This window comes from Myxine glutinosa, chromosome 10 (genome assembly GCF_964187855.1).
Source record: "Myxine glutinosa chromosome 10, kmMyxGlut1.1, whole genome shotgun sequence".
NCBI lineage: Eukaryota > Metazoa > Chordata > Myxini > Myxiniformes > Myxinidae > Myxine > Myxine glutinosa.
Genome location: NC_136270.1, coordinates 20911125 through 20932619, shown reverse-complemented (window position 1 = coordinate 20932619; position 21495 = coordinate 20911125). Strand labels below are relative to the sequence as shown.

At 45.9% G+C, this 21495-nt stretch overlaps 2 protein-coding genes across 3 annotated transcripts in view; one reads left to right on the top strand and one right to left on the bottom strand.

Annotated features, from left to right (window-relative positions):
- TBC1D20 (TBC1 domain family member 20) overlaps nt 1-2143 on the bottom strand; it is a 48398-nt gene extending 46255 nt beyond the window's left edge. Inside the window, exons 1-2 of one of the 2 annotated variants that reach the window (XM_068127311.2) lie at nt 1457-2143; nt 895-1080 (exon numbers count right to left, since the gene is read on the bottom strand). In XM_068127311.2, the coding sequence (XP_067983412.2) occupies nt 895-1080; nt 1457-1862 (592 nt within the window). In that variant the 5' untranslated portion in view covers nt 1863-2143. The remainder of the gene's footprint in view (nt 1-894; nt 1081-1456) is intronic. The other variant, XM_068127310.2, reaches the window with a different exon arrangement.
- A 2570-nt stretch (nt 2144-4713) lies between these two features.
- DGAT1 (diacylglycerol O-acyltransferase 1) overlaps nt 4714-21495 on the top strand; it is a 59343-nt gene continuing 42561 nt past the window's right edge. The window contains exons 1-4 of the mRNA XM_068127296.2: nt 4714-5144; nt 6770-6860; nt 11341-11381; nt 11636-11721. Coding sequence (XP_067983397.1) covers nt 5017-5144; nt 6770-6860; nt 11341-11381; nt 11636-11721 — 346 coding nt within the window. The 5' untranslated portion in view covers nt 4714-5016. The remainder of the gene's footprint in view (nt 5145-6769; nt 6861-11340; nt 11382-11635; nt 11722-21495) is intronic.

The window sequence follows — 21495 nt, the reverse complement described above, 5'->3', positions numbered from 1 at the left end:
GTCCCATAAAAAAACGACAATAATTTTGTGATGGTAGTTTCATTGGAGAGATGAAAATGCTCACCCCAGCTCATGCTTAGAACTACAGAACTGCAACTCACTTCATAAAGGGAAATAATGTATGTCTTTTATAGTGAGACAGGATGGAGCCGAGACGGGATGGAGACGAGACGGGATGGAGCCGAGACGGGATGCATTTGATCTGGAGCTGTCTGGTGTAGGTTTGATTCCCCACCCGACTCTGCTTTTGATTGCTGCTTCGTGTGCAAGGCACCAGTGTGTGGTATCCCATGGATCAACATTATAAACTAGGGTCCCATCTGCTGGTATTAGTTGGTGGACATTAAAGACCCCACAGTATATTTTGATGAAGAGTAGGTGGGTCATCGTGAGAGACAGAGATAGAGGGGGTGGTGGGGTCTAAGGAAGTCAGGTGAGGGAGATCAAAAGAGGGGGTTGAGAAAGATAGGGATGGGGTCGAGAGATAAGTGGGGGAGAGGGAGAGAGAGGAGGGGAGGGGAGGGTCGAGAGAGTGGGGATTTAGAGAGGGGGGTGGGAGGGGGAAGTCGAGAGCGAGAGAGAGAGAGAGAGAGAGAGGTGTCAAATTCCTTCAGCTTATTGACTGCCCGATTCAATAGACATCTGGATCATCAGCTGGGAACCGTACATCAAGGTAATGACCCACCCTTCAATCGCAGAACCTCTCTGAACAGCGGGTCCACAACCCTAGTCGTGTACAAAGGTCATCCAATGAGAGAAAGAGAAAGAGATAAAGCGAAACTGTTGCAAAAGGGAAAATAAACTTTGTAAGAAAATTGTGAAAGAATTACAAAGCAAGATGTCGACTTTCCAATCTTTTTTGTTCAGACGAGTGGCTGATGCTATGGGGCATACCTGGTGCAGCAGGCAAATCCTCAGGGTGTATGTTGAGGAGCTGTGGCCAGACCTTCTTTCGAATGGAGTCTGAGAGAAGACCACCTTTACTAATGGCCATACGACGGAGAGTTGGCAGGTCCACTGGATTCTTAGCCAAAGCATTCTGTATTTCTGCAAGCTTCCTTCTATACTTTGACTCGGCATCTGTTAAAACAACATGTCCGGACGAAAAAATACACATTACTGACAAAACTAAAAAAAACCCCATCAAAGTACCATTGTTTGCACATCAAAAGACAAATCATTTTATGGTGGGAAGCTTATACCTTTCTGTTTGTTAATTAAACCAGGTTATAATGTGTCCATAGAGCTCAATTTCCATGAATCTTAGTCACCTGCACCACCTCGCACTAGCCTCAAACAAAGTAATTAATTATCAAGTGATATAAATAATAATAATAAAACTCTTCAACTGTCACAGCACATTTTTTGAATTAAAAACAAATAAATAAATTACTGAAAAACCAAAAATACAGGGTCACAGAGCCAGTCAAAGAAGCACGGTTGAGTGTGGCAGCACCTTGCTGACGTACAGCCGTGGCTATGGTGGAGAGGTTGCGTGCAGACACTGTGGACTCAGGGCTTACGATATCCGTCTCTGTGGCTTCTTTGGCAGCCCTCTCCAGGCTGCAGCTGTGTTTCGGTTTTACCGAAGCAGCTGGTTCAAGGACTGGTGCAAGTTCTGAATATGGTCGTTTATCAGGTACAGGTTCCGGATCCGGTGCAGGTTCTGGATCCGGTGCAGGTTCCGGATCCGGTGCAGGTTCCGGATCCGGTTCCAAGTCCGGTGCAGGTTCCGGATCCGGTGCAGGTTCTGGATCCGGCGCAGTTTCCGGATCTACTCCTTCATTTTGTGCCGCATCTGCTTGTGAAACCGGATCCGATTCCGGGGGTGAAACAGAAGCCGAGAATAGGCGAGCATCCATATTGTCTATTGATGAGGCCACACGTTGATAATGATATCACGACGCAAGCAGCGATTACGGCTCACGAACGGCTCGACCTCCCCAATGCGCATCAACCTGCACCTATAGCGGTGCATGAAGTCCATGTGCCGGTTTCCCCCGTCTCACGCTCATTCACACCTTCCATCGGCGGAAGTCACTGACGAGTCATGAGATTCGTGTGTAAAAAAACAAAGCAGAAGATGCACGAAATAAGCAATCCCGAAGAAGATGACGTCGTAAGAGTAAAGCCGGAAGGAAGTGAAATCGAAGGAAGTAGCCAGAAATAATCGTTTTATCATTCATCAATCCGCTCATCATTCATCTAGCCTGCTTTGTAAACATTAGTAAAACGTAAACAAAACATTGCTTCCGGAACAAGAAAGCTACACGATATTTTTTCTCCTTTTCTTCGGCATTAAACATATTTTTAATTTTCATGGATAATAAATTCAACTTGGTGTAAAATTATTGCTTTTTAATTATTTTCTTTATTTTCTTCCGCATTTTTCTGTTTGTGTTAAAGGTTTTCGTCTTGAGGGAATTAGTTAGATCTACAAAGATCTATATACACCACCAAAGGCAGTCATCATTGCATTTTTAAAATTATTATTATTACACTGCATTCCCTTCATATTCATATTATATTATACTCTATATTATTATTATCGTATAGTAAAACGACATTACCTCTCACACAACAATAATATAATAATAATAATGTGATAAATGCAGGCACTGGTCGTTGATGGATGTTGACGATCCATCGGAGTCTTTCGCCTTCGGGAAGTGCAGGCGAGCTATCTCCGGCCACCCTGCTCCCTGACCCCTCCTGGATGTGACCATAACCCTTGCCAAGAGACATGGTGATGGTCGCTCTGTGCAGAGTGTGGTGCATGATGATTAGGTCCCCCCGGAGACCTTGTGCCGAATGCGTAGGTGTTCACAGGTGTGCAACACTCTAATCGATTAAACGAGTGTCACTGTCACTCTCCGACATGAACTTTCCCTCGGGAACTTTCATCGCCGAAGCTGCAACTCAAGTAGTCAGATTCCAACTCGAACGACAATCGGTAGAGAGCACACCTCCGCCAGGATGAACACCTTACGGTAGAGAGCACACCTCCACCAGGATGAACACCTTACGTTTTGTATCGCATTGATTAGCCCAATCTGAATCTGGATTCGTACCTGAACCAAAATCGAATCGGCTTCTTCTTCTCACTTTTACCCAACTCATCCACCAAGTTTCGTCCCAATTCGTCAATAACTTTGAGATATCGTGATATTGATCGTTTTTTACCCGATCGCTTAATGGTGAAGAATGACAAAAAAAATGATTTGATCCGGATCCGGATCTTCATCAATATCGAATGAGTTCTCACTTCTTCCTTGTCGCATACGCAACCTGTTCAACAAGTTTCGTCTGAATCCCTCCACAGATTTTTGAAATATCGTGCTCACAGACAGACAGACAGTGAGACAGACAGACAGTTAGAAAAACAGTGAGACTGACAGACAGTGAGACAGATAGACAGACAACCGGTGAGACAGACACAGTGAGACAGACAGAGAGTGAGACAGATACACAGACAGTTAGACAGACAAACGGTGAGACGGACAGACAGACAGTGAGGCAGACAGTCAGTGAGACAGACAGAGAGTGAGACAGATAGAGAGTGAGACAGATAGACAGTTAGACTGCTTAGACAGACAGGTAGACAGACAAACAGTGAGACAGACTGACAGAGACAGTTAGACAGAAAAACAGTGAGACAGACAGTGAGCCAGATAGACAGACAAACGGTGAGACAGACAGACAGTGAGACAGATACACAGACAAATAGTGAGATAGAGAGAGAGAGAGAAAGTGAGACAGATAGACAGACAGTTAGACAGACAAACAGTGAGACAGACAAACAGTTAGAAAAACAGTGAGACAGACAGACAGTGAGTGAGACAGATACACCGTTAGACTGCTTAGACAGACAGGTAGACACACAGACAGAGACAGATTGGCAGACAGACAGACAGTGAGACAGACAGATAGATGGACAGACAGTGACACAGACAGACAGTGAGACAGCCAAACTGTGAGACAGATACAGACAGTGAGACAGACAAACAGTAAGACAGACAGACATTGAGATAGACAGAGAGACAGACAAGCTGTGAGATGGACAGACAGTGAGACAGACAAACAGTGAGACAGACAGAGACAGACAAACTGTGAGACAGATAGTGAGACAGACAAACACTGATATAGACAGTGAGACAGACAGACAGTGAGACAGCCAAACTGTGAGACAGACACAGACAGTGAGACAGACAAACAGTGAGACTGACAGACAGTGAGAAAGACAAACAGTGAGGCAGACAAACTGTGAGATGGACAGACAGTGAGACAGACAAACAGTGAGACAGATGGTGTGATAGACGGACATACAAGACAGTGAGACAGAAAAACTGAGACAGACAGACAAACAGTGAGATAGACAGACAGATCGACAGATAGATAGATAGACAGATAGATAGACAGATAGACAGACAGACAGACAGACAGACAGCGGGTGAAAACATAAGCTCCGCCTACATCGCGTTGCGGAGGTAATTAAGGTTCAGAATCTCAACGCACGCGCCGAGGCGGAAATGGACTTTTGTGAGAGATTTACAAATCACCATAATTGGAAGATATGTCACTTTTAATAATCGATCGAAGGTTTTTATTATTATTATTATTATAATTATAATAATAATATTTTGGTATGTTTGCAAATGTTAACTTTGTGTAAGGTACTTGGTTATTAATTTTCGTGGAATACGGAAGTTCTCTACGCCGCATTGCATCCTGGGACATTATGAAATTGTCAAAAGAGAATCTGATTTTATTAAATAATGTATAAAGAAAATATTTTTTACCGAGTGAATACAAAATATTTTTTACATTCTAAATAATATAAGTATAAGTGAGCGGAAATCGTTAAAACGGAGGAACTAATTAGTAGGAAGTGTTCGTGGATGGTAGATATTGTGTTCCAGGGGTGGATCGAGGGTTTTCGTGAACGAGTTGAAGGAGCTGCCGCAGCTTGCTTTGGTTCCTCAGCGTGTTCCGTTGGTGTCCCGCGGATCGGAGAGAATGGAGATCGGAGAACAGATGGGATTCCGCTCCCGAAAACGCTGTGCGAGCGGTTCCAGAGTCGCTGAGGAGAAAGCGAAGGATAATCTGGATGACAGGGACGTTGAGCCAACAGATCGGCGGCTCAGGTAACTGTGGATTACTGAGCAAGTGAAGGAATTGATGGCAGGACAGGTTGAACCTATTAATCGCCCCTTTGCCCTCGTCGGCCCTTGCTCTTTGCCCTCGCCGCCCCTCGCCCTTTGCCCTCGTCGCCCCTCGCCCTTTGCCCTCGTCGCCCCTCGCCCTTTGTTCTCGCCGCCCCTCGCCCTTTGCCCTCGTCGCCCCTCGCCCTTTGCCCTCGTCGCCCCTCGCCCTTTGCCCTCGTCGCCCCTCGCCCTTTGCCCTCGTCGCCCCTCGCCCTTTGCCCTCGTCGCCCCTCGCCCTTTGCCCTCGTCGCCCCTCGCCATTTGCCCTCGTCGCCCCTCGCCCTTTGTTCTCGCCGCCCCTCGCCCTTTGCCCTCGTCGCCCCTCGCCCTTTGCCCTCGTCGCCCCTCGCCCTTTGTCCTCGTCGCCCCTCGCCCTTTGTTCTCGCCGCCCCTCGCCCTTTGCCCTCGTCGCCCCTCGCCCTTTGCCCTCGCCGCCCCTCGCCCTTTGTCCTCGTCGCCCCTCGCCCTTTGTTCTCGCCGCCCCTCGCCCTTTGCCCTCGTCGCCCCTCGCCCTTTGCCCTCGCCGCCCCTCGCCCTTTGCCCTCGCCGCCCCTCGCCCTTTGCCCTCGTCGCCCCTCGCCCTTTGCCCTCGTCGCCCCTCGCCCTTTGCCCTCGTCGCCCCTCGCCCTTTGCCCTCGCCGCCCCTCGCCCTTTGCCCTCGTCGCCCCTCGCCCTTTGCCCTCGTCGCCCCTCGCCCTTTGCCCTCGCCGCCCCTCGCCCTTTGCCCTCGCCGCCCCTCGCCCTTTGCCCTCGTCGCCCCTCGCCCTTTGCCCTCGTCGCCCCTCGCCCTTTGCCCTCGCCGCCCCTCGCCCTTTGCCCTCGCCGCCCCTCGCCCTTTGCCCTCGTCGCCCCTCGCCCTTTGCCCTCGTCGCCCCTCGCCCTTTGCCCTCGTCGCCCCTCGCCCTTTGCCCTCGCCGCCCCTCGCCCTTTGCCCTCGCCGCCCCTCGCCCTTTGCCCTCGTCGCCCCTCGCCCTTTGCCCTCGCCGCCCCTCGCCCTTTGTCCTCGTCGCCCCTCGCCCTTTGTCCTCGTCGCCCCTCGCCCTTTGTTCTCGCCGCCCCTCGCCCTTTGCCCTCGTCGCCCCTCGCCCTTTGCCCTCGTCGCCCCTCGCCCTTTGCCCTCGTCGCCCCTCGCCCTTTGCCCTCGTCGCCCCTCGCCCTTTGCCCTCGTCGCCCCTCGCCCTTTGCCCTCGTCGCCCCTCGCCCTTTGCCCTCGTCGCCCCTCGCCATTTGCCCTCGTCGCTCTCGCCTTTTGCCCTCGTCGCCCCTCGCCCTTTGCCCTCGTCGCCCCTCGCCCTTTGCCCTCGTCGCCCCTCGCCCTTTGCCCTCGTCGCCCCTCGCCCTCTGCCTTGTCGCCCCTTTGCCCTCTGCCTTGTCGCCCCTTTGCCCTCTGCCTTGTCGCCCCTTTGCCCTCTGCCTTGTCGCCCCTTTGCCCTCTGCCTTGTCGCCCCTTTGCCCTCTGCCTTGTCACCCCTTGTCGTCACCTTCTGCCTCTGTCATCATGTGCTGCACGTTTGATCAGCCACCAAATGTATTTTAGGTTTTGATTATATATTTTTTGTGGACAGAAAATGTCACAAAGTTCAAGATTCGTTGCTTTCATCTGCAAGTGGCTTCAGCAACTATCGTGGTGTTCTGAATTGGTGCATCATAATGCTGGTAGGAATCTGCAATCCATTTTTACCCCACACACGCAAAGAAAAGAGCGAGATTGAGCTATTTGTTCATTTCCGTTTGTTTGTTTGTTTGTTTGTCTGTCTGTCTGTCTCTGCTTCATCAGTTTATGATTGAGAAACAACTTATTTGAGTTGAATGTTATATTTAGAACATGAATCGGAACATGAATAGGAAGACTAAGTTTGCCGTTTTACCCAACCTTGGCTCTGAATTTGTCTCGATTGCGCATGTGCAGAGAGGAGTGAGAAAAGTCCACTCTGTCTGCGTGGCAGTTAAACAAATATCAAAATCATTCCAAACAGGAAACTTATTGTCTTTAAGGACGTTCAAAAAGACACAAACAACAGACACGTATAACTATTGTAACATGTTACATAGGGTGATTTAATTGACACTAGGGAAAATGGTGGAAAACCCGGAATTGGTTTATTTATACACCTTTATACCTCTTTAAACCTTTAAATTGAATTATGTACTTGAACACTGTAGAACATAACTCTCCTTCATAATACTTCAAGAACCTTGATGTTGCGTTTTTAGGAACTTGCCCCAAAAGCAATGGCACTCAACAAACAGGTTCCTCAGTGTAGTTATTTCCATAGTGTAAGGTCAGAGTAGTTCCTTCCCCTTGTGTAGTGGGTTAGAATGTGATACAAATGCGTTGGTGAGGGTTAGAGAGGTTCTCCCCTTTTCTCCCCATTTCCTTGGGAGTAATTATTTATTTATGAGCTTTGTGGCATGCACGTGTATATAGCATGGGTGCAAGCCAGTTTGAATTTCGTGCCAAAACCCAACGGTCGTCCTGCTTTATTCCCTATAATCTTTGTGCGTGCATAGGTACACAACATAGGTACACAACAATTAATCAATAATTATTATACACTTTTTATTTGCAATTGCGTTCTATGCACACGTTCATTTCCATGGCATTAAGACATTGTACATGCTGTTCATTGCTTTCCTACCCGATAACACCACGACCCACTCGGCACAACTTCGCCTCAAACCACACACGAACTGCCCACCTTCCTCCATCATCACAGACGCTACCGCAAACCTTTTGTATATGAAATCTTTTCTTGTCTTTTTGGCAAATAGAATTGTTCTACTGAACTCTTGAGCTCAACAAGGCCAAGTGCCACCAATTGTCCTTTTCAGGGCTACCCAACAGATATGCACCTTCACGGACTCCTCTCACAACTACCTCCCTCCACTTCTACAACACATGCAGCCCCCCCCCCCCCTGCACCTCTACGACATATACACCCAACACACCACATTATGCCTCCCCCCTTTAACTCCTCCCCTAACGTTTGGGTCGTGGAGGCACAGCTGCCGCGCCTGGTGAGCTAAGAGGCCGGTGATCCTCGTTTCTTCTCTCCTCTTTCTATTCTTATCTGTCAACCTCCCTGGATGGTCTGATTGGGTACCCATGCTGTGTGTAGCCGTTAAGTTCTGCTCTTGTCCATTTTCTTTGCTGTGTAAATTTCGCTGCACTCTGTATTGCTTGCGATTGCTTTGTCCATTTTGATTTTCATTCCACCTTTTTACATTCATTTTGATTGCCTGTTTAAACATTGAAGTCCTTGAGTTCCCCTCCCCGCATGGTCCCGCATTCCACATTTTACACCATTGGTTCCTGTACATAATCACCTCTTGTTGAACTTAATTTCCAATCTGTCTGTGTTCGTCTTTTTCCTCATTGGTCCAGTGATGTTCACACCTAGGTTAGTCTGGGAGATTATAATTCCCCTATTGATTGGCTCGTATCAAAGTCCAGTATGCACCAGTGGTAAGCTTGGCGCCCTAATTAAGATCTAAATGAGATAAGATTGGTGCTGAAGCTAGGCCGCATCCGCTGATTGGAAAGCCATGTGACTCGGGTAAACGGTGGCCTGAGGTAACCTGGTAGACCAGTTGGCATTTGCAGTTGCCTAGCAACTCGCTGTGACACGAAGTTTTTTGGTGTTCGCTGGCCTTAAGTCTGAGGGGACCTGAGTATCACCTTCATCATAGATCCGAAACCTGTGGCTGATTGTAATTCGGGGTAATATGGGGGACAGTGTGGGTTGGGTACAAGAGATATGGAAGGAAATAGAGTTTAGACATTGTGCCTTATCTCGGGCAGTGTCTATAGTGCAGCAGTTTGAGGTGAGGGACGGGGGATGCAAGGGGAGCGTACACCAGAGACAGACTTGACAAGGCATCGCCATGACTTGGATGAAGGAGACTGGTTGGGCAGTTTGGACTTGTGATTTGTAAGATGTTGTTTTCTGTCTTGCCTCAAGATGGACACACACTTGTTACAAGCCTTAACGAAAGAGCGAAAGTTGCCCTCGTTCTGGTTAGCTTCCCAGGCTGAGAAAGCGGGCTGCTCTTGACTAGATGATGGATGGAAATTTGCAGATGGGATGGAATAAACCAGTGCATGAAAGTCGACTTTTGTGAAAGTATTCCATGATGTTCTGTAGGTTCTGTAGAGGTGATTGTCCAATCCTTTTGTGAGAGGGCAAATTAAAGTCCCTGCCAGTTGGGCTGTGTGCACACCCATATCAGGCATTGTCGAAGTTTCTCTCTTAAATAGCCAGAGTGATATGAGAAGTCAATGGAGGGGTCAATAACAAGAAAATTATCAGGTGCAGAAATGGGCGCAGAAGAAGAATATGAGAGATTGGATGTAAAGTTAGTCATTACTAGGTCTAGGAGTGAGGATGTACCTGTAGTGGAAATCCAGGGTAGGAAGTTTACAGATTAGGACAAAGAGTCCATTAGACAGGGCCTTTTGACAGTCCAGGCCTTTGGTGTAATGCCACGCCTGGTTGTCGCTGAGCTACCCCCTTGCCAGCTGGCATGGTGACAGTTGAAATAGAACCGGAGTTGGAGGGAGAGGGGGGAGGGGGAGAATGGCACATGTGGTGGTTGGGGGGAGGTGGAGAGGGAAAAGTGTAGGAGCTGAATGTGCAGTGGGTATGGGATCCATGAGTGGTAGAATGGCAAGCATTGGCGGTCGTGCGCTTGCATTCTCGAAAGACTGGACTTCTCGTGATCCATAATTCTGATCAACAAAGACTGACATCGTGACGTGGATCAAAAAGTTATTATCATGAAAGGTTATTGAAGGCATGGAAAGTTGTACTCCAAGTGAGGAGGGATGGTTGATGGACCAAGCGCATGTGTGATTGACAGATTTGGAAAATAAATTATGCGTAGGTGAAGAGGAACAGATCAACAACAACAACAACAACAACATGCATTTTAAGGCCATTTTCCCTGCTAGAGCGGGGGTTAGCCTTGTGGTCCCCATGACGATCTTTGAAGAGGAACAGATCGAGATGAAGAAACAAAACTGTGTGGAGTTTGTGACTGACAGATTCAGAGAATGAAACATTTTAGAATGTCATTAAAAGCTTTTAAAGTAAGAAGCAAATTAATTCTCGTATGAGTTGTTGAGAATGAAAGATTTAAGAAGGAAATAACAGGCAGAATTAGTTAAATTAATAAATATTTGGGTTTCTTCTTTTTGGTGGAGGTGGTTGTGATGTGAAGTCGAGAAGCATGAAAGGAGTTCGCCCAGTTTAAAAGAAAAAATATGTCAAGCCAAGTCTTATTAGGGAGGCCTGCTCACTAGCTGAGGCCTGGAGAGAATAGACCAGTTGGACTCGATCACAAATTCGACAAGGTATGATCAAGACGGAACAAATAAGAATCGGATGAGTTGAAAACACGATTTGACAACACGAGGATAAAACGCCGACAGCAAGATGGGAATCTTAGCTTTGAAATTCCACGGAGCAGAACAATCCAACGTCCACCAAGCTCAGACCTGGAACCTTAATTGTGCTATGATGTTCCATCCAAATGTACACAATAGAGGCAAAGAAAAGACAGGAGAATAGCTAAATTCCATACGTACTGCTTCTTTATTACCTCCGCCACCGAAGGTGGATGGAGGTTGCGTTTTCACCCTTGTCTGTCTGTCTGTGAACAGGATATCTCAAAAAAGTTATGGATGGATTCGGACGAAACCTGATGGACAGGTTGGATTTATGACAAGACCGAATCGATTCGATTTTTGTGAAGATCTGAATATGGATTCTGATACGAGAATTATTTAATTTTAAAGTGCTTCTTCACCATTGAGAGATTGGGCGAAAAGCGATATATAACATATTCAAAAAGTTATGGACGAGTTATGACTAAACCTGGTGGATGAGTTGGTTAGGTGACAAGAACAAGGTGATTAGATTTTGGTTCAGGTCCGAATCCAGATCCCGGCCTATCAGTGGGATATGAAACATACTGTTCAGCCTGTCGGAGGTATGCGCTCTACTGTGTGCTGTTGTCGTGTTTTGTTGTGTCTGTTTGTATGTGTCTGTGTCCTTTTTTTAACACCTTTTGTTTCGTAAAATTTCTGGTAAAGGCTAATGTTGTGATGTGCTCTTCTTTCTCTTTTGAATTTCAGTTCTTGGGGAATGCTCGACTTTTCCTCGAGAACATAATGAAGTGAGTTTATGTGACGTGCAAGGCCAAATCCCTTTATCATTCGTACGTGACTCTTTTTGCTGAAGAAACTCTCATTTGCATGATGTGCTGTGCTAAGTAGGACTTTATGGAAGGAGCCCCACCCAAAGGAGTTTAAAATACCTTCATGGAGATTTGCAATGCTTTAATCTATCTATTCAGTTGTTACCCTGCAGGTAACTTCTCATAAACTTTTGCAATGTTTGGGTTTTTATGTGCGTGCTGTTATTTTTTAGGTACGGCATTTTAGTGGACCCTATACAGATCATCTCTTTGTTCATTAGTGACCCTTACAACTGGCCAGCTACCTGCTTACTGCTTGGTAAGACTTCAAGCATCAATTTTCTTGTTAAACTCATACATGTATATTCATTTGTAAAACTGCAGTATTGTGGTTGTGACAAAATATTTATAAATAAAGATTAGTATTGTAATGTGGCCACACGTGCTTCTCATTTAGGGTATAAAAACTTGTGGTTAAAAATAAAAAATGAAAACTTTGTCAGCTATACAGTACTTGGCTGTGTCCCCATCTATCGTGCATCGTGCTGTGTCCCCATCTATCGTGCATCGTGCTGTGTCCCCATCTATCGTGCATCGTGCTGTGTCCCCATCTATCGTGCTGTGTCTCCATCTATCGTGCTGTGTCCCCATCTATCGTGCTGTGTCCCCATCTATCGTGCTGTGTCCCCATCTATCGTGCTGTGTCCCCATCTATGTCAGAGAGATGTTATGCTGGGTGAGTAGGGCCTCGCTTGAGCCTCGCAAGTTGAGTGATATGGCACACGAGGGGAGACAGAGTTTGGGACAGTTTATGGTGTGGTGGAGATCCTGAATTTCATCTTTGCTGCAACCTCTGTTTGCCTGAACCTCAGTTCATGATTGCCTCCACCACCAAAAGTGGATGGAGGTTGTTTTCACCCCTGTTTGTTTGTATGTTACTTGGCAAAAAAAAATTTTTTGGACAAGTATGTTGATCACTCAGGTTTTTGTGTCTGTGTGTCCGCTTACTTTTACTTGCCTACACCTACAGGTCACAATTTTAAACCGATCTTCACGAAACTTCACCAAATGGTAGAGTTTGTGGTGTGACAAAATGCTATGTATTTTTGAGGTCAAACGGTCAACATAGGAGGCCAAAGGTCAACCACTTTTTTCAAATTTCTAAAATCCTCAATTTTCATCCAATTGACTTGAAATTTGAATAGGACTTTCATATCAGTGAACTGAATTCAACCACCATCTATTTTGCAAATCAACATAGGCCAAAAGGTCAACATAGGCAGAATTTCTGAAATTGTCAATTTTCATCGGATTAACTTTATTTGAAGAAGATTTGCATATCAGGTCACGCAATTCAACCACCAATTATTTGTGAAGTCAAAAGCATGCTCTACCGAGTGCCATTCTACTTTGTTCTCTTTTGCCAAGTGTTGCTCTATGAGCGATTTTTCATTTGTCTGTCTGTCCGTTTGTGAACAAAATATCTCAAAAGGTTGTTGATGGATTCGGACGAAATTTGGCAGAGATGTAGCATATGTGACAAGGACGAAATGATTAGATTTTGGTGAAGATCCGGATTCGGATCCGGCTAGTAGAATTTTAAGTGATTCTTCACCATAGGGAGATAGGGCCAAAACAATACACAGCAGGATATCTCAAAAAGTTGTGGATGGATTTGGACGGAACTTGGTGGACAGGTTGTGTGTGTGACAAGGATGATTAGATTCGATTTTGGTGAAGATCCGGATCCAGCTAGGAGAATTTCTTAAGTGATTCTTCACCATTGAGTGATATGGCCAACCAGGTGGAGGTGTGCTCTCTACTGAGTTTAATATTTTTTATTTTTTATTTTTTATTTTTTTTTTGTATACAAGATCGAGGCTTGTGAAAGAGCCAACATTAATCACACAAAGTCAAACCGACACAAACCGACACAAACCAACACATAAAACACAAAATAAGGGGAGCGGTAGACAAGATGGGGAGAGAGGGGGAAGGACACAAACACAACATTTGAGAGCAGGGACATCGAGAGAACTGTGGGAGGGTGAGGGCTTGGGGGGAGGTGGGAGAGGTATAAAACATATGGACACTGCAAGGACTTCCAGGAAAGAAGTTGGAATTTCGAAGAAGTGTATCGGGTGAATTAGCAGGGGTAGAAAAGATCAAGGTTTTGAATGGGGGAAGATAAGAGATGGTGGTGAACAGCTGTTTTAAAGACGTGGAGGGAGGAGTGGGATTGAAGGGAGTGGGGGAGTTTGTTCCAGAGGTGGGGAAAAAGGGGAATAAAAGAGTGAAGGTGAGCAGAGAGCCTAGATTTTGGCATTTAACCATAAGAGGGTTGCTGGCAGATCTTGTGCGACCTGTAGGAATATTTGGGGGACAGAGCACAGAGAGATCTGGGGGAGCAAGGACGGAGAGGAGTCGGTAGAAGACAGAGACCACCAACCTGCCTGCGGTGAGTGAGTGAAAGGCCCTCGGAGTTAGCTCCATCGCAGGAGATTCCAATGATTCTGAAAGCTTTGGTTTCAACAGCGTGAAGTCGAGCTAGGTGTGAGGCAGGAACACCGACCCAGAGGGGGGAACAGTATTCCATTGAGCTGCGGATGAAAGCCTTGTATGTGGCGAGGAGCTCAGGTGTGCCAAGGAAGGACTTCGCACGACGGAGGATGCCCAGTCGGTGACTGGCTTTGGAGGCCAGCTTGGAAATGTGTATTGCGTTGCACATAATGAATGTACTGTACTGTAGATTGGCTATAAGGTAGTGTAAAAGTGTTACCTTAGAAGTGAAATTAGATGTTATTCATCGAATGGATGCTGGTGAATGTGCCGTTCATGTTGCCTAGTTATTAAGTTTGTCTCCGATCCGTAAATATGCCCACGTTCATTGAAGGAGGAATAAGATGTACCGCCAACTTTGATTGCTTCAGGAAGAGGTTTATTTTTATGAAATAGTAAAAATATAATACGTTAATTATTATGAGGAAAAATTGCTTTGCCTTTCATCGTTTGGATATCCTTCACACTTTCAAGAATGCATCCCCGATGTTAACCAGAGTATTGCATTACTACTGCCAAAAACAGCTCTGAATATCTCGATTTTTTTTTTCTTTTTTTTCTGATGCATCAAATTCTTTACAATATTACATTATATTCATAAAATACTTACCCTGTGTAGTCAACTTCGTGTGAGCCAACTCTTCTGTTTTTGAACGTTTTTTTTTTTTTCTTTGATCCAATATGGCTGCCAGACCACGTGAGCAATTACATCATAAATTTCTCTAATATTATTGTTGCGAAGATCATGCTCAATAAATTTCAAACTGATCAGACTAAGCGTTGTCCCTGTCCAATTATGACGTCATTATTACGGCACCAATGACATCATTGTTAACAACACCTATTCCCCATGCAGAGTTCTTTCCAATGAGCCACGTTTCAATTTTTTCCATCCAGCGGTTTTCGAGATGTAGAGGTGGAACTTTTTTCAGTTGTTCCAAGATGGCGCCCATACCACGTGACCTATGACATCACAATTCTTTTTTAAATTCTGCAGGAGGCACTCGGATGGTAAATTTTCGTGTCAATCGGACCAACAGTTGCCGAAAAAATGAGTTTTAAAAATGCAGACACGCAAATGTGTGCCTAAATAACCGAACACAAATGTGTGCAACCGAATGCCTAAATAGTCAGGTTCACTATGTAATTTCGTTGGAATTTTTGGGGGATTTGGAAAACTATATATTTTTGGAAACTATATTGTATCGTCAGTCAGAAAACCAATGTTGCTATTTGCACAGACTCCTGTATGGCGGCCATCTTGGATTTTCAAAATTGCCGCCGTAGAACTAATTTTTCTCAATATCTCAGCTTCTAAATAACATAGAGCTTTGATTCTAACGGCTAAACATACATTTTCAAGGGCCCCAAATCCAATGGTAACAAGTTCGATAAGCTAGACATGACCATAGAGCTCCTATGTGGCGGCCATCTTGGATTTTTCAAACTGGCCGCCGTAAAACTGATGTAACTCACCTAAAGAGCACAGAGCTTTGATTCATCATTGAGTAAAGTCATCATCATCCTCATCGCTTTCGTTCATCACATCTTGAGAGTCCTCATCATTTTGGCACTGGATGTCACACTGACAAAGGTCTGTACAAGCCAAGTTGTTTGTTCTGCAGGAACATCTAGATGAAGAACAGCCTGTTTTGCACTGACATCTAACCATTTGAATGATGGCCTTGGGGGCTGGAGGCTCCTCAGTTGTGGTTGGTTTCACTTGTCCATCCGTGTCTTTGTAAAAGCCGTTTTGCAGGGGATTCAGCTGAGGATCCTGTTGAGCAATGCTTGCCTGACCCCACACTCTGGCTTGGATATGGACTCTAAGGATGTGCTGCTTGAGAGCTCCAAGAGTAGGAGGAAGCATGTCACTTTCTGCCATGTGTTTGCAAAAGAGATACCATCGTAGTTCGGGGATGCTGTCGATGTGGATGCCATTTGGAGAGTAAGCAGCGCATACAAAGTTAGCTCGTGTGGACAACATGTCCTCCGTCACTTCAGTTGCATCTGAAAGCATTCGCACGGTGTCTATGACATCTTCACTTGCTTTGAGGTAGACATGCAGCCAGGTTGCTTTGCCTATTCGAGAGAACCTCCCAGTGTTGTCTGCCCCTGTGAAAGCATGAAAGGCTGGCGACGCCTTTGCTCTTTCGACCCCTAGAGCTGTCCACAGTGGCTCTATTTGAAGTATTCCAGAGGCCGTGGAAATGGATGTATTCCTCAGCAGTAGGTCATAGTTTGCTATGACTAGTACCAGGACATCTGTGTCGGGAGAGAAGAACACCAACTGCGCATCATGTGGGTTTCGCTGGGATGCCAGCACGGCCTGGTGGATCAACAGGGTGTCAGCTTCTTCATGGTTGTTGTCCTCGAAGAGCAGGTCACTGTTGCTCCTAGTATGCCCTGAAGCAGACGTGATGATCAACTTGGATGAGTGACTGTTGTATTCTAGAGTTTTCGCTGCCAGATAGTCAGTCAGATCAGCCTTTGTTTTGTCATGAGAAAGGAATCTGCTCATTGGGATGTGTTTGATGTTGGTGTCATCTCTGACTTGATACTGTACTGCATCCTTTCCTTGCCTTCTTTTAGCCCTGGTAGCACTCTTCAGAGAATCGTTTTTGTACGTGTCAAAGACCAGTATGATCTCATCACAATCTTTTGTTAGAGACATGAGTCTGTCATTGAAGCATTCACCCAGATCGTTGACTTTCACTACAGTGGCTGGTTTCTTTGTCAGCTTATGCACAAGTACCATCCCATCCACCAGTGCAATCTTCCGACTTGTAGGTTTACTAGATGTGGATACCATAGTTCTTGTGTCCATTGGATCTTCTTGTAGAACACTTGCAGCTGGTGTCTGCTGCTGATCTTCGGGGTGAATTTCTGCTCTTGCTAACTTGTCGAGGAGATGAATTAACTTCGACTTGTCAGTGCATGGAAGACTTGTCCCATCTGGAGCGAACAGTGCTCTTGGTGTCGCAGTGAACTCGTAATTTCCGATGGCATATTTCTGGTTGACGTCTCTGTTTGACTTGGCAAGGACCATGAGCCTTCCGTACAGTTCCTTAGTCTCCTTCAGATCCACAGTCCTGTCTCTGAGTTTCACTGTGGTTCTCTTGTTCCCAGACGTGAACATCTTGTTGTTCTCCTTCTTGACTGGTGCCCAGAGGCTAACATCTCCATTGATACGCTCCGACACGTAGTCTTCATACAACTTCTGACCAGTGACATCAATGTTCAAGATCTATGGTACATACTCGTCTGGGATGTAAGCATTCGTTATCACATTGTGCATCTTGTCACCTTCAGTGTCAAATGGATTCCCGTGACTCAGTATCGCAGCCTTGATCTTGTTGATTGCTTCATGCTCCCTCTTGACTGCACTTGGACCAAGGTCATGATGTTCTGTGATCTTGTCACCTTCCAGGCCAAACTGACTCTTGAAGTCTTTTGACAGGCGTGATAATTCTGGTGTAACCATGAAAAATCTCTGTCTAGCATTGGCATTGTTAGAGATGCCAATCAGTCCAGAGTGAATCTTCATCAGCTTGTTCAGATGTTCACATGCATGATCTGGTCCAATGGATACAAACGGGATGTCATTCTTGGTTACTGATAGATTGCCAGCTCCTAGTTCTTCCCAGGTCCTAGGGTGATTGGTTCTTAGGTCATACATGTCTGCGATGTATCGGGGCCAGAGCCGCTTGTATTTGATCCGGTCCATGGCAAAGAATAACTTGCTCAGTTCTTCTCCAGCTTGGAGGTGAAGCACCAGGTCAGCACTCAGTGATGCTGCCACGAATAACAGGATTGTCTCCACCCGATGTAGATAGTTAATCATTGACTTGAACATTGCATTCTTGGATCTCCGTGCTTCCCACTCCTCGAGTGCCGTCACCACCTCATCAGATGTCAAGACTTGAAGGAGTTTGGTGTTTGCTTATTTTACAGATTCAGCTTTCGTGCACTTGTTCGTCTCAGCACAGGCAGCTTCTACTCCCTCTGTTGCCTCGAAACGCACATCCTTTACTTGTGGGTTGTCCTTCAAGAACTCCTCCAGAACCATTTCATAAAGTGCTACATATGAATATACAGTGAAACCTTGACTTACGAGTGCACCAACTTACGAGTTTTCCGAGATACGAGCCGTCGCTCGGTCGATTTTTTGCTTTGTGATGCGAGTCGAGATCTGAGTTACGAGCGAGCGAGCGTACGCCACCCGCCACTAGGTGGCCCAGCGAGCGTTCAGTTCATGTGGTTATCTTGCCGTGCAAGCATCTCTGCCGTATCGCTGTTGCTTTGTTTTCGCATTTTGTTTATTTTGGAAAATTTCTTAGTTTTAACCATGGGTCCTAAGAAATTGAGTGCCAAGGGCAGTGCTGAGAAGAAGAAAAGGATGATGTGCTTGGATATAAAACACGTAATCGTCGAAAAACATGAGCGAGGTGTGCGTGTTGTCGACTTGGCGAGGCAGTACGATCGTAGTACTTCTACGATATGTACGATTTTGAAGCAGAAGGAGTCGATAAAGGCTATAACGCCAGCCAAGGGCGTTAAGATTATTTCAAAGCTCCGGACCTCTGTCCATGAAGAGATGGAGAAGTTGTTGTTTGTGTGGTTGACAGTGTCTAAATACAGTGAGTAAATACAGTGAGGAGTGTGAGTAAATACACTTAATAAAACCAGTTTATTTCTTTACATTCTCTTTTATTATGTACAGTATATATGATGTCGTGCTTGTTTATACATTATTTGTTATTTATAAAGTACATTTTTCTTATTTAAAAACACGTAACAAAAAAAATTGGTGTGGTTTTTGGGGGGCTGGAACGGATTAATAGCATTTCAATTCATTTTAATGGGGAAATTTAATTTGAGAAACGAGCAAATTGAGTTACGAGCTCGGTCACAGAACGAATTAAACTCGTAAGTCAAGGTTTCACTGTATATGGGCACGGAGAGACCGCTTGTAGTGTGTACATTTCAGGATTTGCCGCGTCGTGGCTGGACCATAGACATCAGCTTCTACCCAAGCATCATCAATGCCTGAGTTCTCCATGGAGGCTCCGAGGGCTCGGAGAGCCGCCATGACAACATGCAGCTCACCCAGTCTGGGGACGACTGTGCGTTTCAAGTCAGGTCTTGCATCCAGCAGTTGCACCACCTTCTCGTAGAGGGCCATGTCAAATGAAATTACAGTGGGATGATCTTCACCAACTGCCAACATCCTTAGCTGACTGGCTTGCATGATCACGGTCAGTAGGGTTGGCCACTCATGCGCCACCTCTGGAAGTAGTGGCAAGGCACCAACCCGAGTCATGGACTGGCGTTCAGACAAGAGCGAGTTGTATCCTGCCCAACCTGGAATCTTGCTGGAGTGTTCCCTCGCTTTCATCCTGGATAGAGCAGAAGCAACAACCCATCCCAGTTGTGTCAGTTGATAGGATCTGGAGACCCCCTTGTTGATGACAAACTCCTCTGTTCTCTTCGTAAGCTGTGGTTTCGGCTTGTCACAGTGCAGCACATCTACATGGTATGGAGTGACCGATAGACTCTGTGCATCACCGATGATCAGAGGTTGCTCAACTGGTTCTCCAGGGACATCTGACTTCTGGTACACTGCAGTAATCGTTGCGTGAGTGGTTCCTTTCCCGTCAGGAGTATCCTCGGCAAAGTCCGTGTTGTCTGCAGCAAAGAACACAAAGGCTCCCCTTTTCAGACCGTACAGACCTTCAAACTGCCTGGTGTTTTCTACGACAGCATTGGCAAGAGCAGTTTCCATGAGGAGGGCGCGGACAATCGAAACACAGTAGCCATGTGCATTGAGAAGTCCCATCAGCTTTTTGTTGCGTGTGTCATGATGGACAGTCAGAGCCAATCCCAGGACTTGGGGGTTTTCCCTTGAATGGGGTGGCCTGAATGTTGCGGATTCGCTGCTTGGTTTGTACTTCACCTGTCTGTTGGATTTGAATCCATACATGATGTTCTGACTCAGTGTGTTGATCTGTCAACAACACTGGTCCTCTTCTCAGTTTCCAGCTTGTCGACAGGCCCTACCATTACCCAGCGGATCATGGTGTATAGTTCAGCCGGAACATCGTTGATATCGCTGGACACCTGTATGGTATTTGCTTCCTGGTCCTTCTTAATGAATTCTGCGATGCTCTTCCGTATCACTTGTGCTGCTTTGTAGATTGTCTTCATGTTGTTCTCGTCATCGCCATCACTTGTGATTGCAGAATGAACCATGCTTTCCTCACATGCATCTGGACAGTAGAGGATGGCCGATTTTCTTCGGTCTTTTTGGAGAACAGATGTCACGCTTGGCAACTCGGTGACGATTCTTTCTTTCAGCCACTTTCTATTGAATGTAGGTACATGCTTTTCCAAGTGTTCTGCACCAATCATATTGACATAAGTGGTTTCAATGTCATCCATGGAGAGATAAGCTTGGTTTTGTGTTTTGACATCTATTAGGTTGATCATCTCAATCAGACTTGCCCGTTGCAGCAATAGTTCTTTGTCTGCGCTGCTTCTGTTTGCGCTAGGTCTGTCTCGTACTACATGGAACACATGTCTTCTCCAACAAGATTTGTGGTACCGAAGGTCAATTGCGTGTGCATCACCTGGTGAGATACATGTGTTGAATCGTGTTTTCAATAATGCATCTTGGGACTTCTCTACAGCCTCTCTAAGCTCTTGAACAGCATTTTCAGTCCTAACCTGGTAGAGTAGTTGGCCATCATCTTTTTGGCAGAAGAAACACTGCTCTTTATCCAGTGGCACTGTACACGAGCGTGTGAACGGGGATGTTGCATCAGATGTTGATGAGCCTGGCTCATCCATTTCTGTGCTTCCTCTCTTCTGTCCGCGTTTTTTTGCAGTATAATGTCCAGTTGTTACTGCATGCGCATGGCGGTCTCTGGCACGTTGTATCTCGCTCTTGTTAGTTGCACTGGAGTAACAAGTGCGATGCCAAACTGCCTTCTCTGTAGAGTGTTTCTTTTGTGCTGTTTTGGAGTCGTTTATGGACTTGAACGTAGATGCCATCATGCAAACTGGCCCTTTCTTCTATTGTCTTCAATAAATGTTGGTAGGAATCTATTCTGGGGTTTAACACCAAGGATCCTTTCTTGACATCATCAGCCTTGCATAAAATGCACTGCTTACAGATCGTGGACTCCTGGGCTTGCCCCGCCCCTTCACCATCTTGTTGCATCTCACTCATAATGTGACATGTAGAACCTGCAAAGACAGCAAAGCAAAGGGAACCGTCACCGATATATACAACCACCACCAGACATATTGATGTATAATAGGCTACAAATACACTACCACCATCACCACAATATCAGGTATATTGCTCAGTATATAAATAATACAAAAACACATGCTGTAAACTAATTATTTTCCTCAGCTGTACCCTGGGGATCAAACTTATTACTTTAGTAGCTTGTCCACCCGTAAACAGATTTTAAGTTCTCATGAACATTAGGAGTATCTGTGTGTTATTTGGCAGTATGCCACAAAG